Genomic DNA, 25,481 nt, shown 5'->3' on the forward strand with positions numbered 1-25,481 from the left:
AATGTGGGATCTTCCCAAATCAGAAATTGAAGAACCCATGCCCTCTGCATTGGTAGGTGGATTCTTAACCACTGGACCACCAGGGAAATCTTGCCAATAGCATTTAAATCAGGCAAACACCTTGTTCTTATTTTTCAGGGACATTTAGAATGAAAGCACAGTAACGAATTCATTTTCCTCTTGACCAGTATTTCTTGGTGTATGTGATCTCCTGATAGTTCAGTGACATGAATAGAAAGGAGAAATTTTCTAACTGGATAGTAATAGACTTCTAAATTTAGAAGTTTCTGACATAAAAGGTGTTAAATATGTTTTTATGTAATCTTTGGAGGGTTTATAATAACTAAAGGTAAAACCCAACATTCTGAAGAAAATAGGAAGTATTTAAAAAAAATAAATATATTGCAAATATCAGAAAGAATGATTAATTTTCAAATTGAGTAACTTTTAGCTCTTAGAAAAATGGAATAAGTTAAATGAATATTACAAATAGACACAGGTTCAGGTTGACTTAAATAATATGCCAGGTGAATATTTTTAATGTTCTTATTTTTTCCAAACTATGAGTTATTATTAAGAATATTGTTCTGTTAAAAAAATGATCTGACTAATAACTTATATGCAGTGTCTGGTGAAAACTTGTTAACCATCTATGTTTCATTAATACCTTACACAAAACTGATGCTTGAATGAATGAATGAGTCTACTCAAAACAGATGGCAACTTTTGTCATCAGAAATCTCTGCCTTTTCCTAAAAATCTATATTGAACCAGCAGGATACCACCCAGGTGGCCTCAACTCTCCATTTTAGTCAGGACCATCAGCATTCAGTCTTGACTCCAACAATAGCTTTGGCGCAAGTCTGCTAGGGAAACCCATTTTTTTATCCACAAATGCCATTATGGATGGCAGGATTGACTACATATCAAAGGTTAGACTAGGACTAGATTAGATAATTAATGCTGCTTCACAATATTATGGACATTATGGACTGATACAGCCAGTCTTTATTATTTACATTTTACATGTAATTTGTAGTATTTTAAATTCTTGAAGAAACTTATACATCTTTAAATGCTATTTTTATTCTGTATTCTAATTTTGTCATCATTTTAGTGCTTATTTTTTCAAATGTTTTCAAAAGATCTATGATTTTTATATGAAAGTGAAAGTCACTTAGTCATGTCCAAGTTTTTGTGACCCCATGGACTGTAGCCCACCAGAGTCATCCATGGAATTCTCCAGGCAAGAATACTGGAGTGGGTTGCCATTTCCTTATATTTCTAGCTAAAAGATCACAAATTGGGAGTATGGAATCTGATTTATTTTAAAAAGTAGCATACTAAAACTTTTGAAAGTAACCATTTAACTAGACACAATGTAAATAAAAGTTTGTGACTGATGAATAAAGGTAATTACTGGTTTTATTAATGCTCTCAGTAGTAGCTACATTGCATGGGAAAAATCAGTCAGGTGGAAATAAAATCAAACCCAAAGTTGTAGAGTTCAGTGATTTTGTTGCCTTACTAAAGGCTCATTTTAAACTAGTTTACTGATTATTTAAAAAGTGTCTACTAGAACATAAAACTTTGAGTTTGCTGTGGATAAAGAAAAGGAGTTTATAATCTTCTCTCTTAAGGTAGTAAGAAAAGGAAGCTTGAGCTTTAGCTACTCAGATGTAATTGTCTTTACCTGTGGAGTCCAAAAGGAACTTTTAAGAGATTAGTGAACTATGTTTTTGAGTCACTTTGCTCTTTTTAAATTATCCTCTCATTTGTTTAATTGCGATTGGGTTTAATCACCTAGCCTGCAACAAAGTGTTCTTCATGCTTTGTATTTTCCCTGACATCATTTCCAGCCTGTCTCTTGCAAAGGGGTGATGAGGAGGAGTAGCTGTGGTTTGCCTCAGTTAGCTCAGCAGTCTTCTATTCAGAGTAGTGTCTTTTGAGAATGGAAATTAACTTTTGAAAACCTGTAAAATAGATACTAAAAAACAGTGTGAAATATAGGTATACTTCACTTTATGTAAAGAGGAAATGGCAACCCACTCCAGTATTCTTGCTTGGAGAACCCCACGGATAGAGGAGCGCAGCAGGCTGCGGTCCATAGGGTTGCAAAGAGTTGGACACTACTGGAGCAACTCAGCATGCATGCATGTGTATAACTCCAATATTCCAAATCAATCTATATTTTAAATATTTTAGACTAATGCTTACTTTTAAAGTATTCCTATTGTGAATCTTCTGTAAATTGTTTAAAATACACTTATCCTTTAATTTTTCTTACTTGTAAATAAATATAGTCTGTCATTTCTGAAATTTTCAAGCCAACTCCCCAAATCTCTCACTTTCACAACAACTCTTCAGCCACATTAAGACTTCTAGTATTTACTTTTTTTCTGATTCTCCCCACCATTTCTTTGTTTTCTACCCTTTATCCTGTAGTTAATAACCTTATATCTTTAAATAGTTTTTTGAGATATAAATTACGTACTACAAAATCCACCACCTTTTAAGTGGATAATGTAATGATTTTTAGTAAACCTACTGAGTTGTGCAACCATTACCACTTCCAGTATTAGAATATTTGAGTCATCCTGAAGAGACCCTCATGCCATTTGCAGTCAATCTCTATCTTTACCACCAAGCCTAGGCAATTACTTATCTTCTTCCTGTTTTTATAGATTTGTATTTTTCTGAACAATTCAGTTACATGGAATCCTACAATATCTGTTCTTTTATATCTGATATCTTTCACTGATATTTTTGATGTTTATCTATGCTGTATTTTTTCCTTTTCACTGCTAAATGGTATTCCATTGTATGAATTTACCACATTTTATTTTTATTAGTTGAGAGACATTTGTTAGCATTTATTAGTCGAGAGACATTTGGATTGTTTCTGCTTGTTGGCAGAATACTGCTACTATAAACATTCACATACTTTGTGTGGATGTATGTTTCATTTCTTTTGAGTAAATACCTAAGTATCAATAATTCAGAATTACTGAGTTGTAGAGAATGCACTGGTCATAGCAAACACCCTCTTCCAACAACACAAGAGAAGACTCTACACATGGACATCACCAGATGGTCAACACTGAAATCAGATTGATTATATTCTTTGCAGCCAAAGATGGAGAAGCTCTATAGTCAGCAAAAACAAGACCGGGAGCTGACTGTGGCTCAGATCATGAATTCCTTATTGCCAAATTCAGACTTAAATTGAAGAAAGTAGGGAAAACCACTAGACTATTCAGGTATGACCTAAATCAAATCCCTTATGATTATTCAGTGGAAGTGAGAAATAGATTTAAGGGCCTAGATCTGATAGACAGAGTCCCTGATGACTATGGACGGAGGTTCGTGACACTGTACAGGAGACAGGGATCAAGACCATCCCCCAAAAAAAGAAATGCAAAAAAGCAAAATGGCTATCTGAGGAGGCCTTACAAATAGCTGTGAAAAAAAGAGAAGCGAAAAGCAAAGGAGAAAAGGAAAGATATACCCATTTGAATGCAGAGTTCCAAAGAATAGCAAGGAGAGATAATGCCTTCCTCAGCGATCAGTGCAAAGAAATAGAGGAAAACAATAGAATAGGAAAGACTAGAGATCTCTTCAAGAAAATTAGAGATACCAAGGGAACATTTCATGCAAAATGGGTTCAATAAAGGACAGAAATGGTAGGGACCTAACAGAAGCAGAAGATATTAAGAAGAGGTGGCAAGAATATACAGAAGAATTGTACAAAAAAGATCTTCACGACCCAGATAATCACGATGGTGTGATCACTCACCTAGAGCCAGACATCCTGGAATGTGAAGTCAAATGGGCCTTAGGAAGTATCACTACGAACAAAGCTAGTGGAGGTGATGGAATTCCAGTTGAGCTATTTCAAATCCTAAAGATAATGCTGTGAAAGTGCTGCACTCAATATGCCAGCAAATTTGGAAAACTCAGCAGTGGCCACAGGACTGGAAAAGGTCAGTTTTCATTCCAATCCCAAAGAAAGGCAATGCCAAAGAATGCTCAAACTACTGCATAATATCAATCATCTCACACGCTAGTAAAGTAATGCTCGATATTCTCCAGGCCAGGCTTCAGCAATACGTGAACCATGAACTTCCAGATGTTCAAGCTGGTTTTAGAAAAGGCAGAGGAACGAGAGATCAAATTGCCAACATCTGCTGGATCATCAAAAAAGCAAAAGAGTTCCAGGAAAACATCTATTTCTGGTTTATTGACTATGCCAAAGCCTATCCCGTCTCCATCCAGCAGTCAGAGTGATCCTTCCACACTATCCTTTGACTATGCCAAAGCCTTTGACTATGTGAATCACAATAAACTGTGGAAAATTCTGAAAGAGATGGGAATACCAAACCACCTGACCTGCCTCTTGAGAAACCTGGATGCAGGTCAGGAAGCAACAGTTACAACCGGACATGGAACAACAGACTGGTTCCAAATAGGAAAAGGAGTACATCAAGGCTGTATATTGTCACCCTGCTTATTTAACTTATATGCAGAGTACATCATGAGAAATGCTGGGCTGGAGGAAGCACAAACTGGAATCAAGATTGCCGGGAGAAATATCAATAACCTCAGACATGCAGATGACACCACCCTTATGGCAGAAAGTAAAGAAGAACTAAAGAGCCTCTTGATGAAAGTGAAAGAGGAGAGTGAAAAAGCTGGCTTGAAGCTCAACATTCAGAAAACTAAGATCATGGCATCCGGTCCCATCACTTCATGGGAAATAGATGGGGAAACAGTGGCTGACTTTATTTTCTTGGGCTGCAAAATCACTGCAGATGGTGATTGCAGCCGTGAAATTAAGAGAGGCTTACTCCTTGGAAGGAAAGTTATGACCAACCTAGATAGCATATTAAAAAGCAGAGACATTACTTTGTAAACAAAGGTCCGTCTAGTCAAGGCTATGGTTTTTCCAGTGGTCATGTATAGTTGTGAGAGTTGGACTATAAAGAAAGCTGAGTGCCAAAGAATTGATGTTTGTAAACTGTGGTATTGGAGAAAACTCTTGAGAGTCCCTTGGACAGCAAGGAGATCCAACCAGTCCATCCTAAAGGAAATCAATCCTGAATATTCATTGGAAGGACTGATGTTGAAGCTGAAACTCCAATATTTTGGCCACCTGATGCAAAGAACTGGTTGTGAAAATACCCTGATGTTGGGAAAGATTGAGGGCAGGAGGAGAAGGGGACGACAGAGGATGAGATGGTTATTTGGCGTCACCGACTCAATGGACATGAGTTTGAGTAAACTCCGGGAGTTGATAATGGACAGGCAGGCCTGGTGTGCTGCAGTTCATGGGGTTGCAAAGAGTTGGACATGACTGAGCGACTGAACTGAAGTGAACTGGTGGTAAATTGATATTTAACTTTTAAGAAAATACCAAACTATTTTGCAAAGTGGCTGTGACTATATTCCTACCAGGAATGAATATTCTACTTTCATTTTGTTCTTGCCAACTTTTCTTATTGTCTGTCTTTTTTTATAATAGCCATTCTGGAAACTGTGAAATGGTACTTCATTGTGCTTTGATATGTGTTTCCAAAATGGCTAACGGTGTTGGGCCTCTTTTCATGTGTTTATTAACCATTTGTATGGTTATTTGCTGAAATATCTATTAAAATATTTTGTCTATTTTTTCATTGGTCTGTTTTCTTGTTATCAGATTGTAAGAGTTCTTTGTATGTTCTGGGTACAAGTCTTTTGTTTGAAATATGATTTGCAAATATTTTCTCCCAGGCTGTGGCATATCTTTTCATTTTCATAATTGTGCCTTTTTGAAGAATGGAAGTTGTTATTTTCAGTGGAATACAATTTAATCAATGTTCCCTTTTATGGATTATGCTTTTGGTAATGCATCTAAGAACTCTGCTTAACCAAAGGTCACAAAAGATTTTTTCCAGTAGTTCTAAAGGTTTTCGAGTTTTGGCTTTTAAATTTAAGTCAGTGATCCATTTTAACTTTTGTGAATGATGTAAAGTAAGGATCTAAATTCATCTTGTTTTCATGTTCAGTTGTTCTTTATCAAGGACTTTACCAATACTCCAGCTACTTTTACCGCTGCTTATTTACCCTTAAAATCCTCATCTTTATACCTACATATAGGTTGTTAAACACCAGGTCCTCAATTTCCCCAATACTATTCTAAATCCTCAGTATTCTGCTTAAAATTCTTTGTGCTACTTATCTCTCAGCAGCTATATGTCTTGCCTTATTTATTTCACAAAGACAATTAAAAGTTACCAATATAGGCATATTTCCTGTGACTCAAATGATACTTAACACGTTATGATTTCCCTTATCTTACTTTGGGATGAATGAAGTCACTCAGTCGTGTCCGACTCTTTGTGACCCCACGGACTGTAGCCTACCAGGCTTCTCTGTCCATAGGATTTTCCAGGCAAGAATACTGGAGTGGGTTGCCATTTCCTTCTGCAGGAGATCTTCCCAACCCAGGGATCGAACCCAGGTCTCCTGCATTGTAGGCAGACGCTTTACCATCTGAGCCACCAGGGAAGTCTTTGGGATAGTCACTGGCATTTGGGGGATCTGAAAAGGAAAGTCAAGTTGGGAATATACATTGTAACTGCCATTTAGAAAGACATTTTAGACTGGTTTAATTACACAAGCAAGACATTTGAAGGTTAAAAATTAGGGTGTATATGAATATATTTAATTAATGAAATAAAAGCAATGAATATGAACTATTTCAACAACAGAAATTATTCTGTCATGAAAAAACAAATTTTAACTTCTTTTTAGATTACATCATAAGAGATACATTTTCAATAAAATTTCTTGGATTATTTTGCAATCCATTCAATGAAGAGAAGTTCAAAATTTGAATACACTGGGGAGAAAGATTTAAGTTTCTTGCTGATTTTACAAAAGCTCCTAACATTACTGAATATAGCACAGAATCATGGTATACTATTTCAGGACATCTGAGATAAACTGGTTCATGAGTTTCATCATTTCAAAGATAATTTAAGATGTCATTTTCTGATAAAACTTGAAATTCCAAAAATTTATCATACATGAAAGATTTTCATAAGTATTTTTCCAAATTTGACAATGCTTAATATTTAAATGATATTACCAATAATGGACTATAAAGTATAAAGCTAAAAGAATCTTTCTAAATTACCACTGATAATAAAACTAATGGCCATGCTAGATGAAAAGCTGTATAATTTTTATATTCTCTCTGCATAAAGTATTATTATACAGTGGTTCTCATATGAAAAGGTGCTTGTGAAGCATGTAGCCAAAAATTGTAGGCAAAAAGTATTGTAGAGCTGTTACTTAAATTAAAAGTTATATCTTTTTTTGGTGTTTTGTGATATTGATGGGATTTATTAACTTTTACAATTGTTTTTGTAGTGATTTTTCTCAATCTACAAATAAATGCACAGTTTTAAACCTAATTTTTGTAGTCATCTTTTAGAAGAAAGCCATCCTTCTATCCACACCACCCATATAAGATCTAGGCTCTACAATATGCGATGGAAATGCTCTTATTTAAGAAGCTTGAATTTTCTGTTTCCTGCCCTTTTCCCTGCAGAAGCACATGCATCCACATGCAGTCTTTCTTCTATTAAATATCCCTCTAGGCCTTGACCCCCAGGTACATTGCTTGCTCCCAGCACCTTACATTGGGCCCATTAGTCCCTTAATCTTTACTTAGTTCATAGCTCTTGTCTCTTTTTCTTACCACTTACTGGCTTTGTGTTCAAAACTCCATTCTCACTATTGGGTCCCTTGATTTAGTGATCTATATGGACTCTTTCTTTGATTTTTTTAACTGAGGTTTGAGTGATTTACAGTGTTGTGTTAATTTCTGCTATATAGGAAAGTGACTCAATTATATATGTATATATACATTCTTTTTTTGCATTCTTTTCCATTATGGTTTATCTCAGGATATTGAATATAGTTCCCTGTGCTATATAGTAGGACCTTATTGTTTATCCATTCTATACGTAATAGCTTGCATCTGCTAACCCAACCTCCCAATCCATCCCTCTCTCACCCCACCCCTTTCTTTGATTTTTTTTTTTTAATCAATGTCTCTCTTAGCTCCGAGGTCTGCATGCTGATTGAGGATCCCCTGTGGCTTTTGGTCACTCACCTGGACCTTCGTAATTGACCACACAAAATGACACCACCCTTCTTCCTAACAAAGGCTAATCTTTCAGCCTTTGTTTTACATCTGTCCTTTCTAGCTCTTTGCACAAGAGATGATCACATCTCTTGCATGTGTTTTAGTCTCCGTGACTGCACTCCTACTCAGCTGTATACACACTCAGGTGTCTCCCACCCTAACAAACTATTCTACTGTGGGATCTTCTTCTTTCTCTCCTTGTTGCCTCAGTCAAGGTTCTTGATTGCTGGTACCACATAACTATTTCCTCATTTCTGCTTTACTGCTCAGTCTTTTCCTACCCGATACCTCTGAAATCACCAAAGGCCTCCTCAATACCAGGCATAATGGACTGTTTAGCCTTTATCTGAGGACTTAAATACTGACCACTACTCTTTCTTTAAATTCTCTTAGCCCTGGCCTTTCAGGTGTTATCCTTTTTTTTTTTTTTCTGACACACTGATTGCTCCTACCTCATCTCCTTTGAGGAATTCTTTTCTGTTTTATTCCCATAAATATTGGTGTTGTCCAGTATTTTATCCTCAATACTTCTTACTTCTTTATCCTTCAACTAAGTGATTTTTTTCAATCATTCATTCATTCATTCATCAGTATGTGTTGAGTGCTATGTGGTAGGTACTTTGCTAAGTGCTAGGGAGACTGTGATGAACAAGACAGATACACTCTCTGTATAATAGGTCTTAGTCTACTTAGGGAGATAAATATTAACAAAATAATTAACTGTCATGGCTTCAGTCCTCTTCTTTTTCTGATAACACTCAGATCTGTGTCTGCATCTTGCTTGATTTGTTAGGTAAATGTTAGCCAGGACATCTGAAGTAATAAAAATCATTGGGATGGCAAAACACATGTGGTTACTGTGAGTTGTGGCATTTGATGAAGCAGAAGCACTGGATCAGTCACTTAAAAAGCTTCATTTATTATTACCCCATGTTTTACACTGCCTGTAGAGCCATAGCACAGGAAGAATGCTGTCTACAAATTTGAGATTCTTCTAGGCTTAGTGACTAAGTCACTTTTGACTTAATTTTCTTCAAATGTTTGCTGTTAATTTTTAAAGAAAAATAGAAAAAAATGTATAGGAGGATAGTTAGCTATTTTTATTTATAGTTAAAACTAATAACACAATGGAAATGAATTGGGGTGACCATATTACTTCAGTCTTTCTGGAATATTCCATTTATGTGTTGTCTCAGCATAATGTAGATAGCATCTCCTTTCACTTTCAAAATTGTCTCCATTTGAGCAGTAGATTATATGGTTATTGTAAAACCAGTTTTCAAAGAAAATTTTTTTAATATTTGTTATTATGACTGCTATTTTTTTAAATCCTAATTTTTCTTTACTACTTTACAGTCAGAGATTGATGGAATACAAATATTTCTGGACTAAGACTCTTTCATTACTTACTTTTACTAAAAGGGAGCTAAACAGTATTAAAAATGAAGTATATGATCATTTTAAAAACTGGACTTCACTGAAGAGAGAAGTTTTTCTACAAATTAAATCAATAAGTGAAACAGCCTTGACAGGTTTGTTAAATATATTTAAAATATAACTGTCCTTTTTTTGGTAAATTGTATATCATAAGTAATGAAATAATGATATTTCATTTTATGTGATGGGAAAATTAATTTTAAAAGATTAATTTTAAACCTTTTATTTTAAACCTATTATTTCTTTAGATGACCATTAAAATCTATTCCAACCCTGAAATTCAATAATTATAGGCCTGATCTAAGATAAGCTCTGATATGTCAGTCTTGAACAGTGGCCGGAAGTCTGGTTATTCCTGTTAAATGTACAAATTTGTATTTTAAAACTTTTTCTTCTGTTAATGACTGATCAGATTAGATGTAATTAGATCAGATTTCCCACAGATAACAACTATAAATTCTGGACAGAATAGCTGCTTGAGAACACTGGAGAGTGACCAAGCCTAAACACATGGATGGAACATTAAAAAAATTGAAAGAAGGTCTATTACTGTTTGAAAAAAGTCAATCTAAAAAGGCCATATGCTGGATGATTCCAACTATATAATGTTCTGGAAAAGGCAAGACTGTGGAGATAGTAAAAAGATCAGTGGTTGCCAGGATAAGAGGGAAAGATAATAGGTAGAACATGGAGGGTTTTAGGGCAGTGAAACCATTTTGTATAATACTATAATGGTGGATATGTGTCTTTATACATTTTGTCAAAACCCATAGATCTACATCACTGAGAGTGTACCCTTAATGTAAATTATAGATTTATGATAATGATGTGCCAGTGCAGGTTCATTAATTGTAAAAAAATTTACCACTCTGGGGCAGGATGTTGATGGTGGAGAAGCCACGCATATGTCGGGGGCAGAGAGTATATGGGAATTCTCTGTACTTTCTGCTTAATTTTGCTATGAACTTAAAACTGATCTAAAAAAATATATTATTTTTTTAATTAAAAGAAGGGAATAGCACTGGTTGAATTCCCTGTTTGTTGTTTTTGTTTGTTTTGGTGTTTATTAAATGACTGTTAGATTGAGGGCAGTGTACAATCTAATCCATGCAGGGAAGCTAAAACTTTAATAAAATCTATTGTCTTTTTGGTTTGAAGACTTGTGGACAGCTATCAAGGCAGCCCTAGCTTTGAGAAGTGAGAGGATACCCTCAAAAAGAGATAGAGAGAGCTCAACTTTCGCTTATAAATTCTTCCCAGATCTCTGGCTTATCCCTGAAATACATGTACACAAGGAAGACTTTAAACAGCTCATCTAAGGTTAAACTGGCATTACTGCTACCTACCCTAAGGGGAAACAGTCTTAAGTATTTGAGTTCAGCCAAGTTAACTACTTGTTAAGGCAAGACTACTAGAGTGGGTTGTCATGCCTTCCTCCAGGGGATCTTCCTGACCCAGGGATCAAACCCACATCTCGTGCTTTGCAGGCAGATTCTTTACCTGCTGAGCCATTGGGGAAGCCCATTAAAACAAAGCAATACCAAAAAAAAAAAAATCAATACTCTAGAGGAGCATAATAGAATCCAGCATCTCCATAACATAACATCCACAGCATTTAGGATACGATCCCAGACCACTCGATCTGGGAAGAAATGGGAAGATGGCTCATACTCAAGAGTAGACAGTCAATACAGACCAGCCTTGAACTGGACTAGATGACATAATTAACTGACTAGGATTTCAAATCAGCCATTAACTATGTTCAGTGACATAGAGGAAAATAAGCTAATAATGAATGAAAAGATAGAAAATCTCGGCAAAAAACTATTAAACATTGGAAGCTGAAGAATTTAAAAATACAATATCTAAAATAAAAATCTACTGGATAGACTTTTATATCATATTGTGATTACCAAAGAAAGAATCAGTGCACTTTAAGATAGATCAATTGAAATTATTCAATTTGAATAAGAGAAATATACATTGAAAAAAATGAACAGGAAAGGATTAAAATATACTACAAGTAATAAATATCAGTAAATCCCTTTTTCCTTTAAATTGAAAAATGTCTATGCTCATTTAAAGTAAGAATTATAACACTATATTGTGGGGCTTATAAAGTATTTTCATTTAACATATGACAACTGGAGCATAAAGGACAGAAGGATGGGGTAATAGATCCATATAGTTGCATGCTTTTGTATTTTATGTGACATGGTGCAGTATTCAATATATGTAGACTAAGAAGTTAAGGATGTATAATCTCTACCTCAACCACTAAAACAAACACCAAAAGCTATTAAAAAGCTAATAATAATGGAGAATTAACATCACCTGACTCAAGATTTATTATAAAATCATAGTACACAAGTCATTGTAATACTGGCATATGAATCAACAATAGATCAGTGAAACAAAATAGCCTTGTAAATGACACCTGTTGATATGACCATTTCACTTTTGACAAGGCACCAAAACAATTCAATGGGAAAAGAAACTCTTTCAACAAATTGTGCTGGAATAACTAAATACTGATGTGGGAAAATATACTTTGACTCCTACATCACATTGTACATAAAAATTAATTCAGGATATATCAGAGCTAAATATAAAAGCTAAAACAAGGAACACCAAAATATCTTCATGAATTGATAGTACATGAAGGTTTCTTAGAGAGGACAGAAGTAAGAACTACCAAAAAAAATTGATTAATTAGACTTCATCAAAATTAAAAACTTCCACTCATCAATAGATGCCATTAGGAAAATGAATAGGTAAATCTCAGACAGAAAATACTGAAAAAATCTGTGACGAAGGACTGCTGTCCAGATTACATAAAGAACACCTACAAGTCAATAGTAAAAGGACAAACAATCCAATCAAAAATGTCTAAAATATTTGAATAGAACACTTTACAAGAAAAGATATACCAATGACCAATAAGGACATGAAATGGCACTTAGCATTATGAGTCATAAGGGAAATGCAAATTGAAACCAGTGAGATACCCATACATACCCACTAGGTTAAAGTGAAAAAGACTTAACAGCAGCAAATTGTGGTGAACAGGGCAACGGAAACTTTCATACAAACTGGTCAAAGTATAAAATGCTATAGTCACTTTAAAAAAAGTTCTGATAATTTTTTAATAAAACTAAAGATAAGTCTGTCTGATGACTCTGAAATTCTTCTCTTTGGAATTTATCATGTCCCGCAAATGAAAGCATATGTTCATAAAAATATTCAGCAACTTTATTCAAGCTTGATTCAAAATAGCCTTAAATTGGTAAAAGCCTGGAAGTACATCACTAGAATGGATTATGTAAAAATAAACAACAACTGAACAAACAATGGAATATAAAATGAACTATAGTAATGCAGAAATCTGGATAAGCATCAGAAATATTACGCTGCCTGAAAGTAACCTTATACAAATAATTGCATATTGTAAGATTCCATTTATATGATGTTCTAGAATAGGCAAAACTAATCTACAGTGGGGAAAAAAGACAGAAGTAACACTAGTTATCTCAGAGGGAAAGACTGACTCAGAAGGAGTGTGAAGGCACTTTTTGTGGTGACAGTAATGCTTTCTGTTTTGACAGAGGTTTGGGTTACACGATGGATGCATTCTTCAAAACTAATCTAATGATACATTTGAGGTTTGTGCATTTCTTTGTAGGTAAAATTTAATTCAAAAATCAGAAATCTATATTGAATGCTAATTAATAATATGTTTAGGGAATCAAATATATTGACTTATCTTAAAATGAATAAAAATGTAAGGTGAATAGAGTAGTAGCTATGTGATAAAGCAAATATAGTAAAATGTTAATTGAAGAATCTAGGTGTTGTGTATATTTGGTTCAATTCTTCCAACTTTTCTGTGTATTTTAATTTTTTTTTTTAGTTTAATGTTAGAGAAAAGTAACTGTATAACAACTTCAGCTAATTTTATTATATGATATGTGCCTTTAGAGGTGAGTTGTATATGACAATATAGTACTCCTAAATTTTTTACTTAATTTTGAGGATTAAATTTAGACAAATACAACTATTATAACAACCATGTTTTCAGCTGCAAAACTAACAATTTTTAACATTTTACTTTTTAAAAAATATAATTGTTTATACTTTAATATGTATGAAAAAAGAAAAGTGAAAGTCACTCAGTTGAGTCTGACTCTTTGCAACCCCATGGAGTATACAGTCCATGGATTCTCCAGGCCAGAATACTAGAGTGAGTAGCCTTTCCCTTCTCCAGGGGATCTTCCCAACCCAGAGATTGAACCCAGGTCTCCTGCATTGCAGGCAGATTCTTTACCAGCTGAACCACAAGGGAAGCCCAAAAATACTGGAATGGGTAGCCTATCCCTTCTCCAGGGGATCTTCGCGACCCAGGAATCAAACCGGGGTCTCCTGCATTGCAGGCAGATTCTTTACCAACTGAGCTATCAGGGAAACCCAAATATTTAAAGGTAAATGGAGAATCCCATGGACAGAGGAGCCTAGTGGGCTACAGTCCACGGGGTTGCAAAGAGCTGGACACGACTGAAGCAACTTAGCACACACGCAGAAATCCTACCAGCGGGGCTCTTGAGTCAGAGAGCCAAAGTTCACATACTGACTCTACCACTTACAAAACCTCCAGACCTCAGTGTCATCATCTGTAAAATACACATGCACACACACACCACAATATGCCTATGACAGTAAAAATCAAGCTATGTCAGCTTTTATTATTTTATTCTTTTTATCCTCAAGTCTACGTTCCTTCTGTTGTATTAGATTTTCACTTATCCTACAGAAATGTTCATTTGGTTGTCTTGTAGATTTTCTCCTAAATAATGGAACAAAATTAATGCTTTTCACCTATAGTTTAAATATATGTACATATATGTGGTGTACTATGTTTAGTTGCGTAGTCTTGTCCAATTCTTTGTGACCTCATGGACTGTAGCCCACCAGGCTCCTCTGTCCATGGGGAGTCTCCAGGCAAGAATACTGGAATGGGTTGCCATGCCCTCCTCTAGGGAATCTTCCCAACCCAGGTCTCCCACATTGCAAGTGGATGCTTTACCATCTGAGCCACCAGGGAAACCCATGTGTGTGTGTATATATATATGTGTGTGTATATATATATATATCCAAAGAAAATGAAAACACTAACTCCAAAATACATCTGTACTCCCTTGTTCATAGTGGCATGATTTACAATACATGCAAACATGTCCAAGACATGCAAACAACCTACGTTTCTGTTAATAGGTGAATGGATAAAGAAATTGTGAGATATATATAACATAATATTATATATCATATAATATTATATATTATAAATTATATATATATATAATTGGATATTATTCAGCCATAAAAACTGAAATCCTGCCATTTGGAACAACATGAATTGACCTTAAAGAGGTTATGATAAGTGAAATAAGTCAGAGAAAGATAAAAACTGTATGATCTTATATGTAGAATCTAAAAAAACAAAAAATAAACAAGAAAAGCTACTAACCAGGCTCATAAAAAAGAGATTAGATTTGTGGTTATCAGAGATGGGAGCGAGGGGAGGGAAAAGGGGAGTTGAAGTAAGACTGTTAAAATTTAACACTGCTCTATGATATGTAGGAAAGTTGTTAAGAGAGTAAATCCTGAGAGTTCTTATCACAAGGAGAAAATTCTTTTTATTATATCTACATGAAATTATGGATGTTATTAAACCTATTGCGGTAATCATTTCACAATAAGTATAGATTAGACCATCATAGTGTACACCTGAGACTTATACAGTGATGTATGTCAGTTATTTCATGATTAAATTTTAAAACTAAATATATATGTGTATCTATTTATTTGCTGCTGCTGCTGCTAAGTTGCTTCAGTTGTGACCGACTCTGTGCGACCCCATAGACGGCAGCCCACCAGGCTCCCCCGTCCCTGGGATTCTCCAGGCAAGAATACTGGAGTGGGTTGCCATTTCTTTCTCCAGTGCATGAAAGGGAAAAGTGAAAGTGAAGTCACTCAGTCGTGTCTGACTCTTAGCAACCCCATGGACTGCAGCCCACCAGGCTCCTCCGTCCATGGGATTTCCCAGGCAAGAGTACTGGAGTGGGGTGCCATTGCCTTCTCCATCTATTTATTTAGATCCATACAAATATGCTCAACAGGTATTTTTTTTGAGATACAGTTGATGTACAATATTATATATAGTTTCAGGTATATAACATAGTGATTCACAATATTTAAAGGTTATATTCCATTTATAGTTATTATGAAAAGTTCACTATATTCCCTGTGTTTTGCAGCATATCCTTGTAATTTATTTGTTTTGTACAGCCCAACTTGTTCTTGATAAGAGTGACAAGGTTTTTGACAAGGGTGCACAGTAGAGGAAAGATAGCCTAGCCTTTTCAACAAAGGCTGGATGGTGCTGGATATCAAAGACTTTGATCCGAACCTCATACCTTATACAAAAATTAACTCAAAATGAGTCATAATTTTAACTGTAAAAGATAAAGTTATTTAACTTTTAGGGAAAAAAGAGAATCTTTGTAACCTCGCATTCTTAGACTTAAACTTAAAAGCATATACATAAAAGGAAAAACTGATAAAGTGGACCCCAACAAAACTAAAAACTTTTCCTCTGTGCAAGATCCTGTTAAAAGGATAGAAAGGAAGTTACAGACTGGAGAAAATACATATCTGGCAAAGGGCTTATATCTAGAATTTTTTTTTTTAAACTTTCAAAGCTCTACATCAGAAAAATAGTTCAGTTAGAAAATGGGCAAAATACATGAGCAGAAATTTCACTGAAGAAGATATACAGGTGGCAAATAAGCACAGAAAAAAATATTTAGCATTATTAACCATTCAGTTCAGTTCAGTTCAGTCGCTCAGTCGTGTCCGACTCTCTGCGACCCCATGAATTGCAGCACGCCAGGCCTCTCTGTCCATCACCAACTCCCGGAGTCTACCCAAACCCATGTTCATCGAGTCGGTGATGCCATCCAACCATCTCATCCTCTGTCGTCCCCTTCTCCTCCCGCCCCCAATCCCACCCAGCATTAGGGTCTTTTCCAATGAGTCAACCCTCCGCATGAGGTGGCCAAAGTATTGGAGCTTCAGCTTCAACATCAGACCTTCCAATGAACACCCAGGATTGATCTCTTTTAGGATGGATTGATTGGATCTCCTTGCAGTCCAAGAGACTCTCAAGAGTCTTCTCCAACACCACAGTTCAAAAGCATCAATTCTGCGGCGCTCAGCTTTCTTCACCGTCCAACTCTCACATCCATACATGACCACTGGAAAAACCATAGTCTTGACTAGACGGACTTTTGTTGGCAAAGTAATGTCTCTGCTTTTAAACATGCTATCTAGGTTGGCCATAACCTTCCTTCCAAGGAGTAAGCGTCTTTTAATTTCATGGCTGCAGTCACCATCAACAGTGATTCTGGAGCCCAAAAAAGTAAAGTCTGACACTGTTTCCACTGTTTCCCCATCTATTTCCCATGGAGTGATGGGACCAGATGCCATGATCTTAGTTTTCTGAACACTGAGCTTTAAGCCAACTTTTTCACTCTCTTCCTTCACTTTCATCAAGAGGCTCTTCATTAACCATTAGGGAAATGCAAATTAAAACCATGATGAGATACTATGAAATATTACATCTCTTACAATGTCTAAAATTTTAATTGAGCATAGAAGGGTTGGCAAGGATAAAAGAAACCAAATCACTCAATATTGCTGGTGAGAATGTGACATGGAATAGCCATTCTAGAAAGTAACTTTACAGTTTCCTCTAAAGCTAAAAACGCACTTAACACATGACCCAGCAGTTGCGCTTTTAGGCATTTATCTGAAAGAAATAAAAATCTAAGTTCGTGAAAATACCTGTACATACATTTTCATAGCAGCTTTATTCATAATAGCCCAAACTGGAAACAACCCAGATGTCCTTCAATGAATGAACAAATTGTCCTTTATCCATGACATAGAATACTACTCAATAATAAAAAATAAATAGATTATTGATACATGCTCATGGGAATAGGTTGAGTGAAAAAAAAATCTAGCCTCAAAAAGGTTACATATTATAAGTCTATTTATATAGCATTCTTGAAATAAAATTCTAGAGGAGAACAAGCTAGTTGTTGCCAGCAATTACAGCTGGTGGGGATAGGAGTAGGTGTGGCTATAAAGGGATAGAAGGGTAACTTTATGGTGATAGAATAGTCCTGTATTTTGATCGTATTGGTATTAATAGTTATATAAAGCTACATATGTGATAAAATTGCACAGAGCTATGCACATATGTGTGCGTGTGCACACATACACACAAATGTGTGTATAGCTTGGTCAAATCTGAATTAATTCTGTGGATTATACCAGGTCAGTTTCTTAGTTTTGATAGAGTACTATAGTTATACAAAATGTGAACATGGGAAGAGGAGGAATAAAAGCGACACAGGACCTTCCCATACAGTTCTTTATAACTTCCTGTAAATCTCTATTTCAAAATAGAGTGTTTTTTTTTAATCTATATAGTGTTTTATGGTCCCTTCATTAAATAGTAAATCTAGCATTTCAGAGTTTTAAAATATTAGTTTATATCAGTATGCCTTGGTGATAAGGTTATATATAGAGTTTTTATATATATATAAAAACTTATTGACTTAACATATTTTTATGTTAATTTGACTAAGCTAACAGGACTAAGAACAACAAAAAGTCTTATCAAGGCAAATAAATTGATTGTATGAGATTAATTTTGATACTAATAATTATACTTGCATCAGGTAGCAAATTACATCACACCTACTTTAAAGCTTTAAAGTAACTTTAAAGCTAAAAACATCCATTGGCTATAAACTTGGACCATATTACATTTTATTTTATTTTTTTTTAATTAATTATTTATTTTTGGCTGTGCTGGGTTGCTACACACGGCCTTTCTCCAGCTGTTGGTGAACTACGTGCTTGACCTTCTAATTGCTGTGGCTTTTCTTGCTGCGCACAAGCTCTAGGTGCATGGGCTTCAGTTGTTGAGGCTCACAGGCTCTAGACTGCTGGCTGAGTAGTTGTGGTGCATGGGCCTAATTGTCCCATGGTGTGTGGAATCTTCCTGGACCAGGGGTCAAACTCATGTCCCCTCTATTGGCAGGCAGATTCTTTACAACTGAGCCATGAGGGAAGCCCCACAAACATTTTAAATAATATACTTCTTTTTTTCAGTAAGAACTTTTGTGATCCACATTTTTCATAAAATTGATGAAATTAGGGCTAGAATAGGCATATTTGCTTATCCTATTTAAGATGTTTCCTTCTTTTAGATGTGTGTATTTACTGCCTTACCAAGTTTGACATTAAATAATTTAGAGCTCAAAATGCTTGCCTCTGAAGTGAAGGGAGAGAACACATATTTAGTATCTTCAACTAGTGGTATATTAGAAACTATTAGAAGCTTTACTCAATAATGCCTTTACTCATTTAGTAGATATTTATTGAGCTTCTGTTAGTTCTAGGATATTGTAGTAGAAATTATAGGAGGAATAAAAAATGAATAAGATATTGTTGTTCAGTTGCCAAGACATGTCCTACTCTTTGTGACCTCATGGATTGTAACACACCAGGCTCCTATGTCCTCCACTAACTCCGGGAGTTTGCTCAGATTCATGTCCATTGAGTCTATTACCTCTGGCCTAAAATAACTTGCAGTCTAATAGGAGACCACATGTTTACATATGATCAGTGCCATAGAAACGGTGTAATTGGTGTGAGTAACAGATCTGGTCAGGAAAAATTTCCAGGCAGAGGTAGCATAACAGCTGTGGTAGATCTAATGTATGAGGCTAGGAGGAGCTTCTTCATGGGATAGTGCAAATATAGGGAAAGCATAAAGTGGGTACAATGACCAGAATAAGTAAATCATAATTTCTGAATCCCAGATTGGGACACATAACTGACAATTATGAAGTTGTATTAATGACAAAAGTAGGATTGAGTATTTGACACCAGGATTGCCATAGGTATAGGGGATGTATAGTTTGCCAAGGGTGAGTTAATTGACCCCATTGTGTTTACTCCCCTAATTCCATGTTAGAAACACTGTGCCTCCTGTTAGTTTTTAAATCTTGCTGTACTTTTCCATGTGTTAAAATATATTTCACAAATGAATTTTTATTGCAGATTCTTATTCTTTTAATGTCAAATAGAAAGTCACATTGACACAAGTAGTTATTTTAGAGACAGATAGTAGTGTACACTGAGAGAGTCAGCCTGCAAACCTAACCAGTATCATTCTGGCAAACGATAAATAGGTTACAGCATGTGTGTGTCATTCTGCAGTGTCATTCTGACTTCATCTTAGATGGATATGGTTAAGGTATGGTACAATTTATTAAGCCATAAGAAGCTACCTTTATGGCTACAGAAATACCCAGGAAGATTTTTTAGGCCTGAAGAAAAATTGCAACCTCCTTGTTTTCTTCAACTATATTCTTTTAAAAACTCTATGTACTGTTAGTAGTTTTCCTCACACAAATGGTAACATACCCATACATTTTCAGAAGCATATAGCTATTCTTAGGGGAAAAAAAATTCCCATGTAAAGGAACCCCTGGAATATAATAGACCCCACTTATTTGGTCTCTGCCAAATTATTTCTCTAGTTTTTCCATTTTGAGTAGGAATAAAAGGTGAAGAAGGTGCCAGACCCCTTCTGTTCATACCCTCGGTCTACCTTAAATGCCACTTTTTCTTCCAGATGTACTTTCTTCCCACAGAAAAACATTTTGCTTTTCTCTCCTTAGACTACATTAGACTACATTCCTGATCCTACTCATCCCCATCCCTTAAGGCATGCTCTCTTCTCTGTGCTCTGTTCAGCATACTGCTTTATTTCTCTTGTAACCTTTTACTGGCCATGTTCCCTCTGCAGCCGTGTATATCCCATAGAAGTCTACTTCTCGTCTTCACTGGCCCATGTGGCTACTATTTCTGCTCCAAGACTAGTAAACCAAGCTGCCTTTCTTTGACATCCTATCACACACTAACCCAATCACATAGTCCAGGATGAGCTAAACAAGGAAGGGAATGCCACATGAACTCTCTAGAAAAGCACACTGTCCAGATTTTTATGTAGATCACATCTTCTTCAATTCAGTTAATTGTGGTTGTACAAATTTTATAGTATTTTTTATTATTATTGCATGTGTGTTTGTGTGTTTTAATGGTGGTTTAAGGCAGCAGTGCTGAAAAGACTGATGGAAAGCTTGATAATTATCATTCTGAAAGATAAAATGTTCCATGCATTTCTCACAAAATTATATAAAATTAGCACATTGAAATATACATAATGCTGTGAAGGCATATTTTTATTAAACTTAATCTAAGTAAATAGAGTAATGAGAAGTGATTGCTATGATGAAATTCTAGTCTCAATTTGAGGGGACAGAGTGTCATTAGAATCATTATGATATACTAACAAATACTTTCTGCCATAAATTTATTAGTTTTAAACACTGTTTCCTTTTATTTCTCTCCAACCCACCACCTTTCTTCATAATTTGTATAGAATATAGCCTAGTTATCTTCCAGAAATTCCTCCCAACCAGCTCATGCTAGCACATTTAAATTTACTTTTCTGAATCATGTTGCCACGAAAAAAATTTAATTTCAATAAAACCCAGAACATTAAAGAGATATTATGCTATTTATTCATGTGAGTATTTAAAAAGCAGGCAGGATTGTCATTTAACACAATTTAAGGCTTATCAAAAGCTACTAAAAGGTTTCATGTATCATTTTGCAATACAGTCTTTTTCCTCATTTCTTTTTCAGAATAACTACTAAATTAAAACTCACCTTTTTGGTTATACTCTCTATACTCTCAGAGAAGTCATCTTGGCTTTCAACTATCAATTTTCTAAAATAAAATAATCATTTTTTTAAAGAAATGTTTTATGATCCAATGTTGTCTATTTGTAAACTTTGAATTTTCTTTACAGAAATAAAGATGCTAAATAAAAGTTTGACAGTGTCCCAGAGAAACAATGTATGCCTTGAAGAGAAAATGAAAAATCTGAAGTTGTTGTCAGATGCAGCCATATTGAGATCTCAGCAGATTCGGACATCCAAACAACAGGAAGTAAACTTGCAAACCAGATGCCATGACTTGCAAAAGGAAGTACTAGGTAAAAGAGAATTATTTTTTGCTGTTGTTAGCAACTAGCTGTAATAAGGAAATGTATAATTTTTTATTTCTCTTATAATCACAACAAAAACCTTGTTTTAACTAGTTTGTGTTATAAATATACCTAATTATTACTATGCCAATAACTGATTCTGTTATAAATGTTTGCTATCTCCCATTCCTAATCTGCCAGAGTGGCAAGTATTAAGTGAATATATATAATAAAAATTTTCAATTACGTGAGATTTCAGGAAAACAAAGTAGGAGCTACTTTTGTATATCATCATCCCCAGTGGATGGTGGTTTAGAATACTGAAAGAATATACAGCATATGCTGTTATACAAGGTAAGTCCAAATTTTTAGGTATTCCTTCATTTTTCCAACTGAAAAGATTAAAAATTATGTTTTGAGAGCTTTGGACAAGGTTTTAAAAATTTTACCTTAGAACATTGAGTATATCAGCAGTAAGGCTGTGGGGATTTGTAGTTTTTCCTGAAGGCAGTAAGAAATCATTGACAACTGTTAATCAGGAGAATGATATAACACCAGAAGTGTTTTAGCAAAATTATGCTGTTAGCACTGTATGGAGGTTTTCTGAACATCAAAGAATTGGAGTCAGAGAGCCATTTAGAAAACATGTTTGCTGGTAACCTAGTCCCTAGACCAACCATAAGACACTGAAATAGGGTAGAAGATAGATCACTAACATTTTTTTAGGTGGTAATATGTACTAGGGGCTTTCCAGGTGACTCAGCGGTAAAGAATCCGCCTGCAATGCAGGTGATGCCAGTTTGATCCCTGGGTCGGGAAGATCTCCTGGGGAAGGGATAGGCTCCCCACTAGTATTCTTGCCTGGGAAATCCCATAGACAGAGGAGCCTGGCAGGCTCTATATTGTAGTTTTTGTTTAGTCACTAAGTCCTATCCAGCTCTTTTGTGACCCCATGGACTGTAGCCTGCCAGGCTCCTCTGTCCATAGGATTTCCCAGGCAAGAATAGTGAAGTGGGTAATCATTTCCTTCTCCAGGGGGTCTTCTCAACCCAGGGATCGAACCCTCATCTTCTGCATTACAGGCCAATTCTTTACCGCTGAGCCACCAGGGAAGCCTATGTTAACACTGTATATAAATTACTTCTGTTAATCCTCACAATGACTATGAGTAGCAGGTATAATTATTCCATCTTAAAGAGGAGAGAATGAAGGCCCAGAGAAGTAACATACCTGTTCCCACATAACTGGTAAATGGCAGGAAATGAAAGCAAACCTAGTTGGACTCCAAGACTTATGCTTGTTACACTGTGTCTCCTTGGCCCTCTCCACAGCCACCCTAGGAAGGCTCAAATAAAATCAGAGTTGAGAGGACTACCCAGGTCTAGAGAGGTAAGCACATGGCTGAATAGACAAGGGAATGAAGGAGATCACAGAGGGCTCTCAACCTCCTTGCTGGGGAGTATTTAATGATGGAGTTCTCTAGAGAGAGAACCTAGTTTTGAAAGGTAAGTTGTCACATGAATGTGGAAGCAATATGAAACTGAATACAAATTTTAAAATCAGGTATTTTAATTTGTCTCTTGTCCATTACTTTGTCAGTTAGATTTTCCCAATTTTCTATTGAATTATTAGAATTTTCCAACAATTTTAAGGGCAGTTTATATAGTAAAGTAATTATTTATCTTCTATATTCATTTTTTTCTAATGTATAATTTGTCTATTGATTTTTCACAGTAAATTGCACCATATCAATATTTTTCTTTTTAGTATTATCAAATTATTATCTTTTATTGTTTCTAGTTAGTCTTAGTTCAGAAAGTCCATTTCATTTCTAGATTATACATATAGTCTCTTGGATTTTCTTTCATTTAAGTCATTAATACATATGCAGTTTACCTTTTACATGGTATGAGATTTGGGGTCCGGTTTTATTCTTTCCATAGGCATAGCCATTTGTGTCAGCATTGTGTATTACAATAAGTAATCTATCCTTTTCCTACTAAATAAAACTATCTGTCATATGGCAAAATTTCAAAATGCTATTACTATATTCTCTTTTCTGTTCCACTAATTTATTGGATGTACCATTAATATCATATTCATTAGACTTAATAGCATATTCTCATAACTGGTAAGTCTTTCTTCTTTGTTCTTACTTTTTAAATACTTTTTAAAAATATATTTTTAAAAATATTTGGAAGTTTTCTTCAATTTGAACTTTAAGATCATTTACCCTAATGCTGGGAAGGATTGGGGACAGGAGGAGAAGGGGACGACATAGGATGAGATGGCTGGATGGCATCACCAACTCAGTGGACATGGGTTTGGGTAGACTCTGGAAGTTGGTGATGGACAGGGATGCCTGGCGTGCTGTGATTCATGGGGTCACAAAGAGTTGGACACGACTGAGCGACTGAACTGAACTGAACTGAACTGATTCACCTCTAATCCAAAGATTCTGATAGAGATCTAGTAAAGTTTTTCTCTTCCAGTCTGTATACTTTTCTTGCATATTCACAGGTAGATATTCTTCCACATAAAATTTAAAGTAATTTTATTCAACTTTAATCCCAACAAGATTTCTAATTGGGATTTCATTATATTTATACTGATTTTTAGAGAGTTAATATTTTTAGTGATATTGTCTTATTAATATTAATATTATAAAAGTTTTCTCATTCAAGAATATGATATGTCCATTAGCTTCTTTAAATGTTGTTTTTAGTGTAGTGAGCATCCTTGTATCGTTTACAATTTTACAAAACACACTGCTGAAAAACTTTGAGGTTTAAGCAGAAATTAAAGTGAATATAAAATATCTGGACTTGTATGGTATTAAAAAACACTACATATCAAGAATTTATGGGATGCAGCCAAAGTGATGCTTTGAGGGAGATGTATAGCTTTAAATATTTACATAAGAAGGAGGGAATAAACTCAACATAAAATAAAAAATACAATAAAAATAAGAGCAGCAGTCAGTGAGATAGAAAACAAAAATATGATAAAGAAGATAAACAAAAAAGCATTGATTTTTTAAAAAAAAATAATAAAATAGACAAACCTAGCAATTCAATCACAAGAGAAAAGAAACAAATGAAAAATATAAGGAATGAAACAGGAACAGTAACTGCAGATAAAGAATAAAAAGAAAAGTTAATGCTGCCAACAACTTTGAAATCTTACGTGAGATGGATGTATTATTAGAAAAATATATCTTACCATGACTTACTCAAAAAATTAAATGTTCCTATAACTGTTAAAGAAGTCGAAGCAATATTTTCTCACCAGAAAAAGGCTAGATTATATTTTACAAGCAATTTCTACCAACTTTCAAGTAACAGAGGATCCTAATTTTATACAATATTTTCTAGACAACTTAAAAATTGGAAATATTTCCCAACTTATCCTATAAGGCCAGGGTAACCCTGTTACCAAAATCAAGACAAAAATATTAAAGTAATATTATAGATACATTTATGTTACAAATACCAGTGTAACAATTTCAACTGTATATTTGATACTTTCCTTGAAATTCTCCAAGCCAGGCTTCAGCAGTATGTGAACCGTGAACTTCCAGATGTTCAAGCTGGTTTTAGAAAAGGCAGAGGAACCAGAGATCAAATTGCCAACATCTGATGGATCATCGAAAAAGCAAG

The 25,481-nt window shown here is 35.1% G+C and overlaps 1 protein-coding gene and 1 non-coding gene across 37 annotated transcripts in view; one reads left to right on the plus strand and one right to left on the minus strand.

Annotated features, from left to right (window-relative positions):
- The window catches only part of LEKR1 (leucine, glutamate and lysine rich 1), a 207,274-nt gene that overhangs the window by 79,171 nt on the left and 102,622 nt on the right, over window positions 1–25,481 (plus strand). For 25 of the 36 annotated variants that reach the window (XR_014076925.1, XR_014076922.1, XR_014076923.1 and 22 more), the window contains 2 exons: window positions 9,551–9,726; window positions 21,646–21,831. Coding sequence is in view for 22 of the 36 variants with exons in the window: in XM_081570626.1 (XP_081426752.1) it covers window positions 9,551–9,726; window positions 21,646–21,831 (362 nt within the window). In the remaining 14 variants the exon portion in view is untranslated. Of the gene's footprint in view, window positions 1–9,550; window positions 9,727–21,645; window positions 21,832–23,153; window positions 23,212–25,481 lie in introns of all 36 variants that reach the window. The other 11 variants (XR_014076927.1, XR_014076928.1, XR_014076921.1 and 8 more) reach the window with 3 other exon arrangements.
- TRNAC-ACA (transfer RNA cysteine (anticodon ACA)) lies at window positions 6,475–6,546 on the minus strand. Its single transcript has one exon. It is a non-coding gene; the product is annotated as a tRNA-Cys (tRNA).

This window comes from Giraffa tippelskirchi, chromosome 2 (assembly GCF_054371585.1).
Source record: "Giraffa tippelskirchi isolate mGirTip1 chromosome 2, T2T-mGirTip1v1.2.pri, whole genome shotgun sequence".
NCBI lineage: Eukaryota > Metazoa > Chordata > Mammalia > Artiodactyla > Giraffidae > Giraffa > Giraffa tippelskirchi.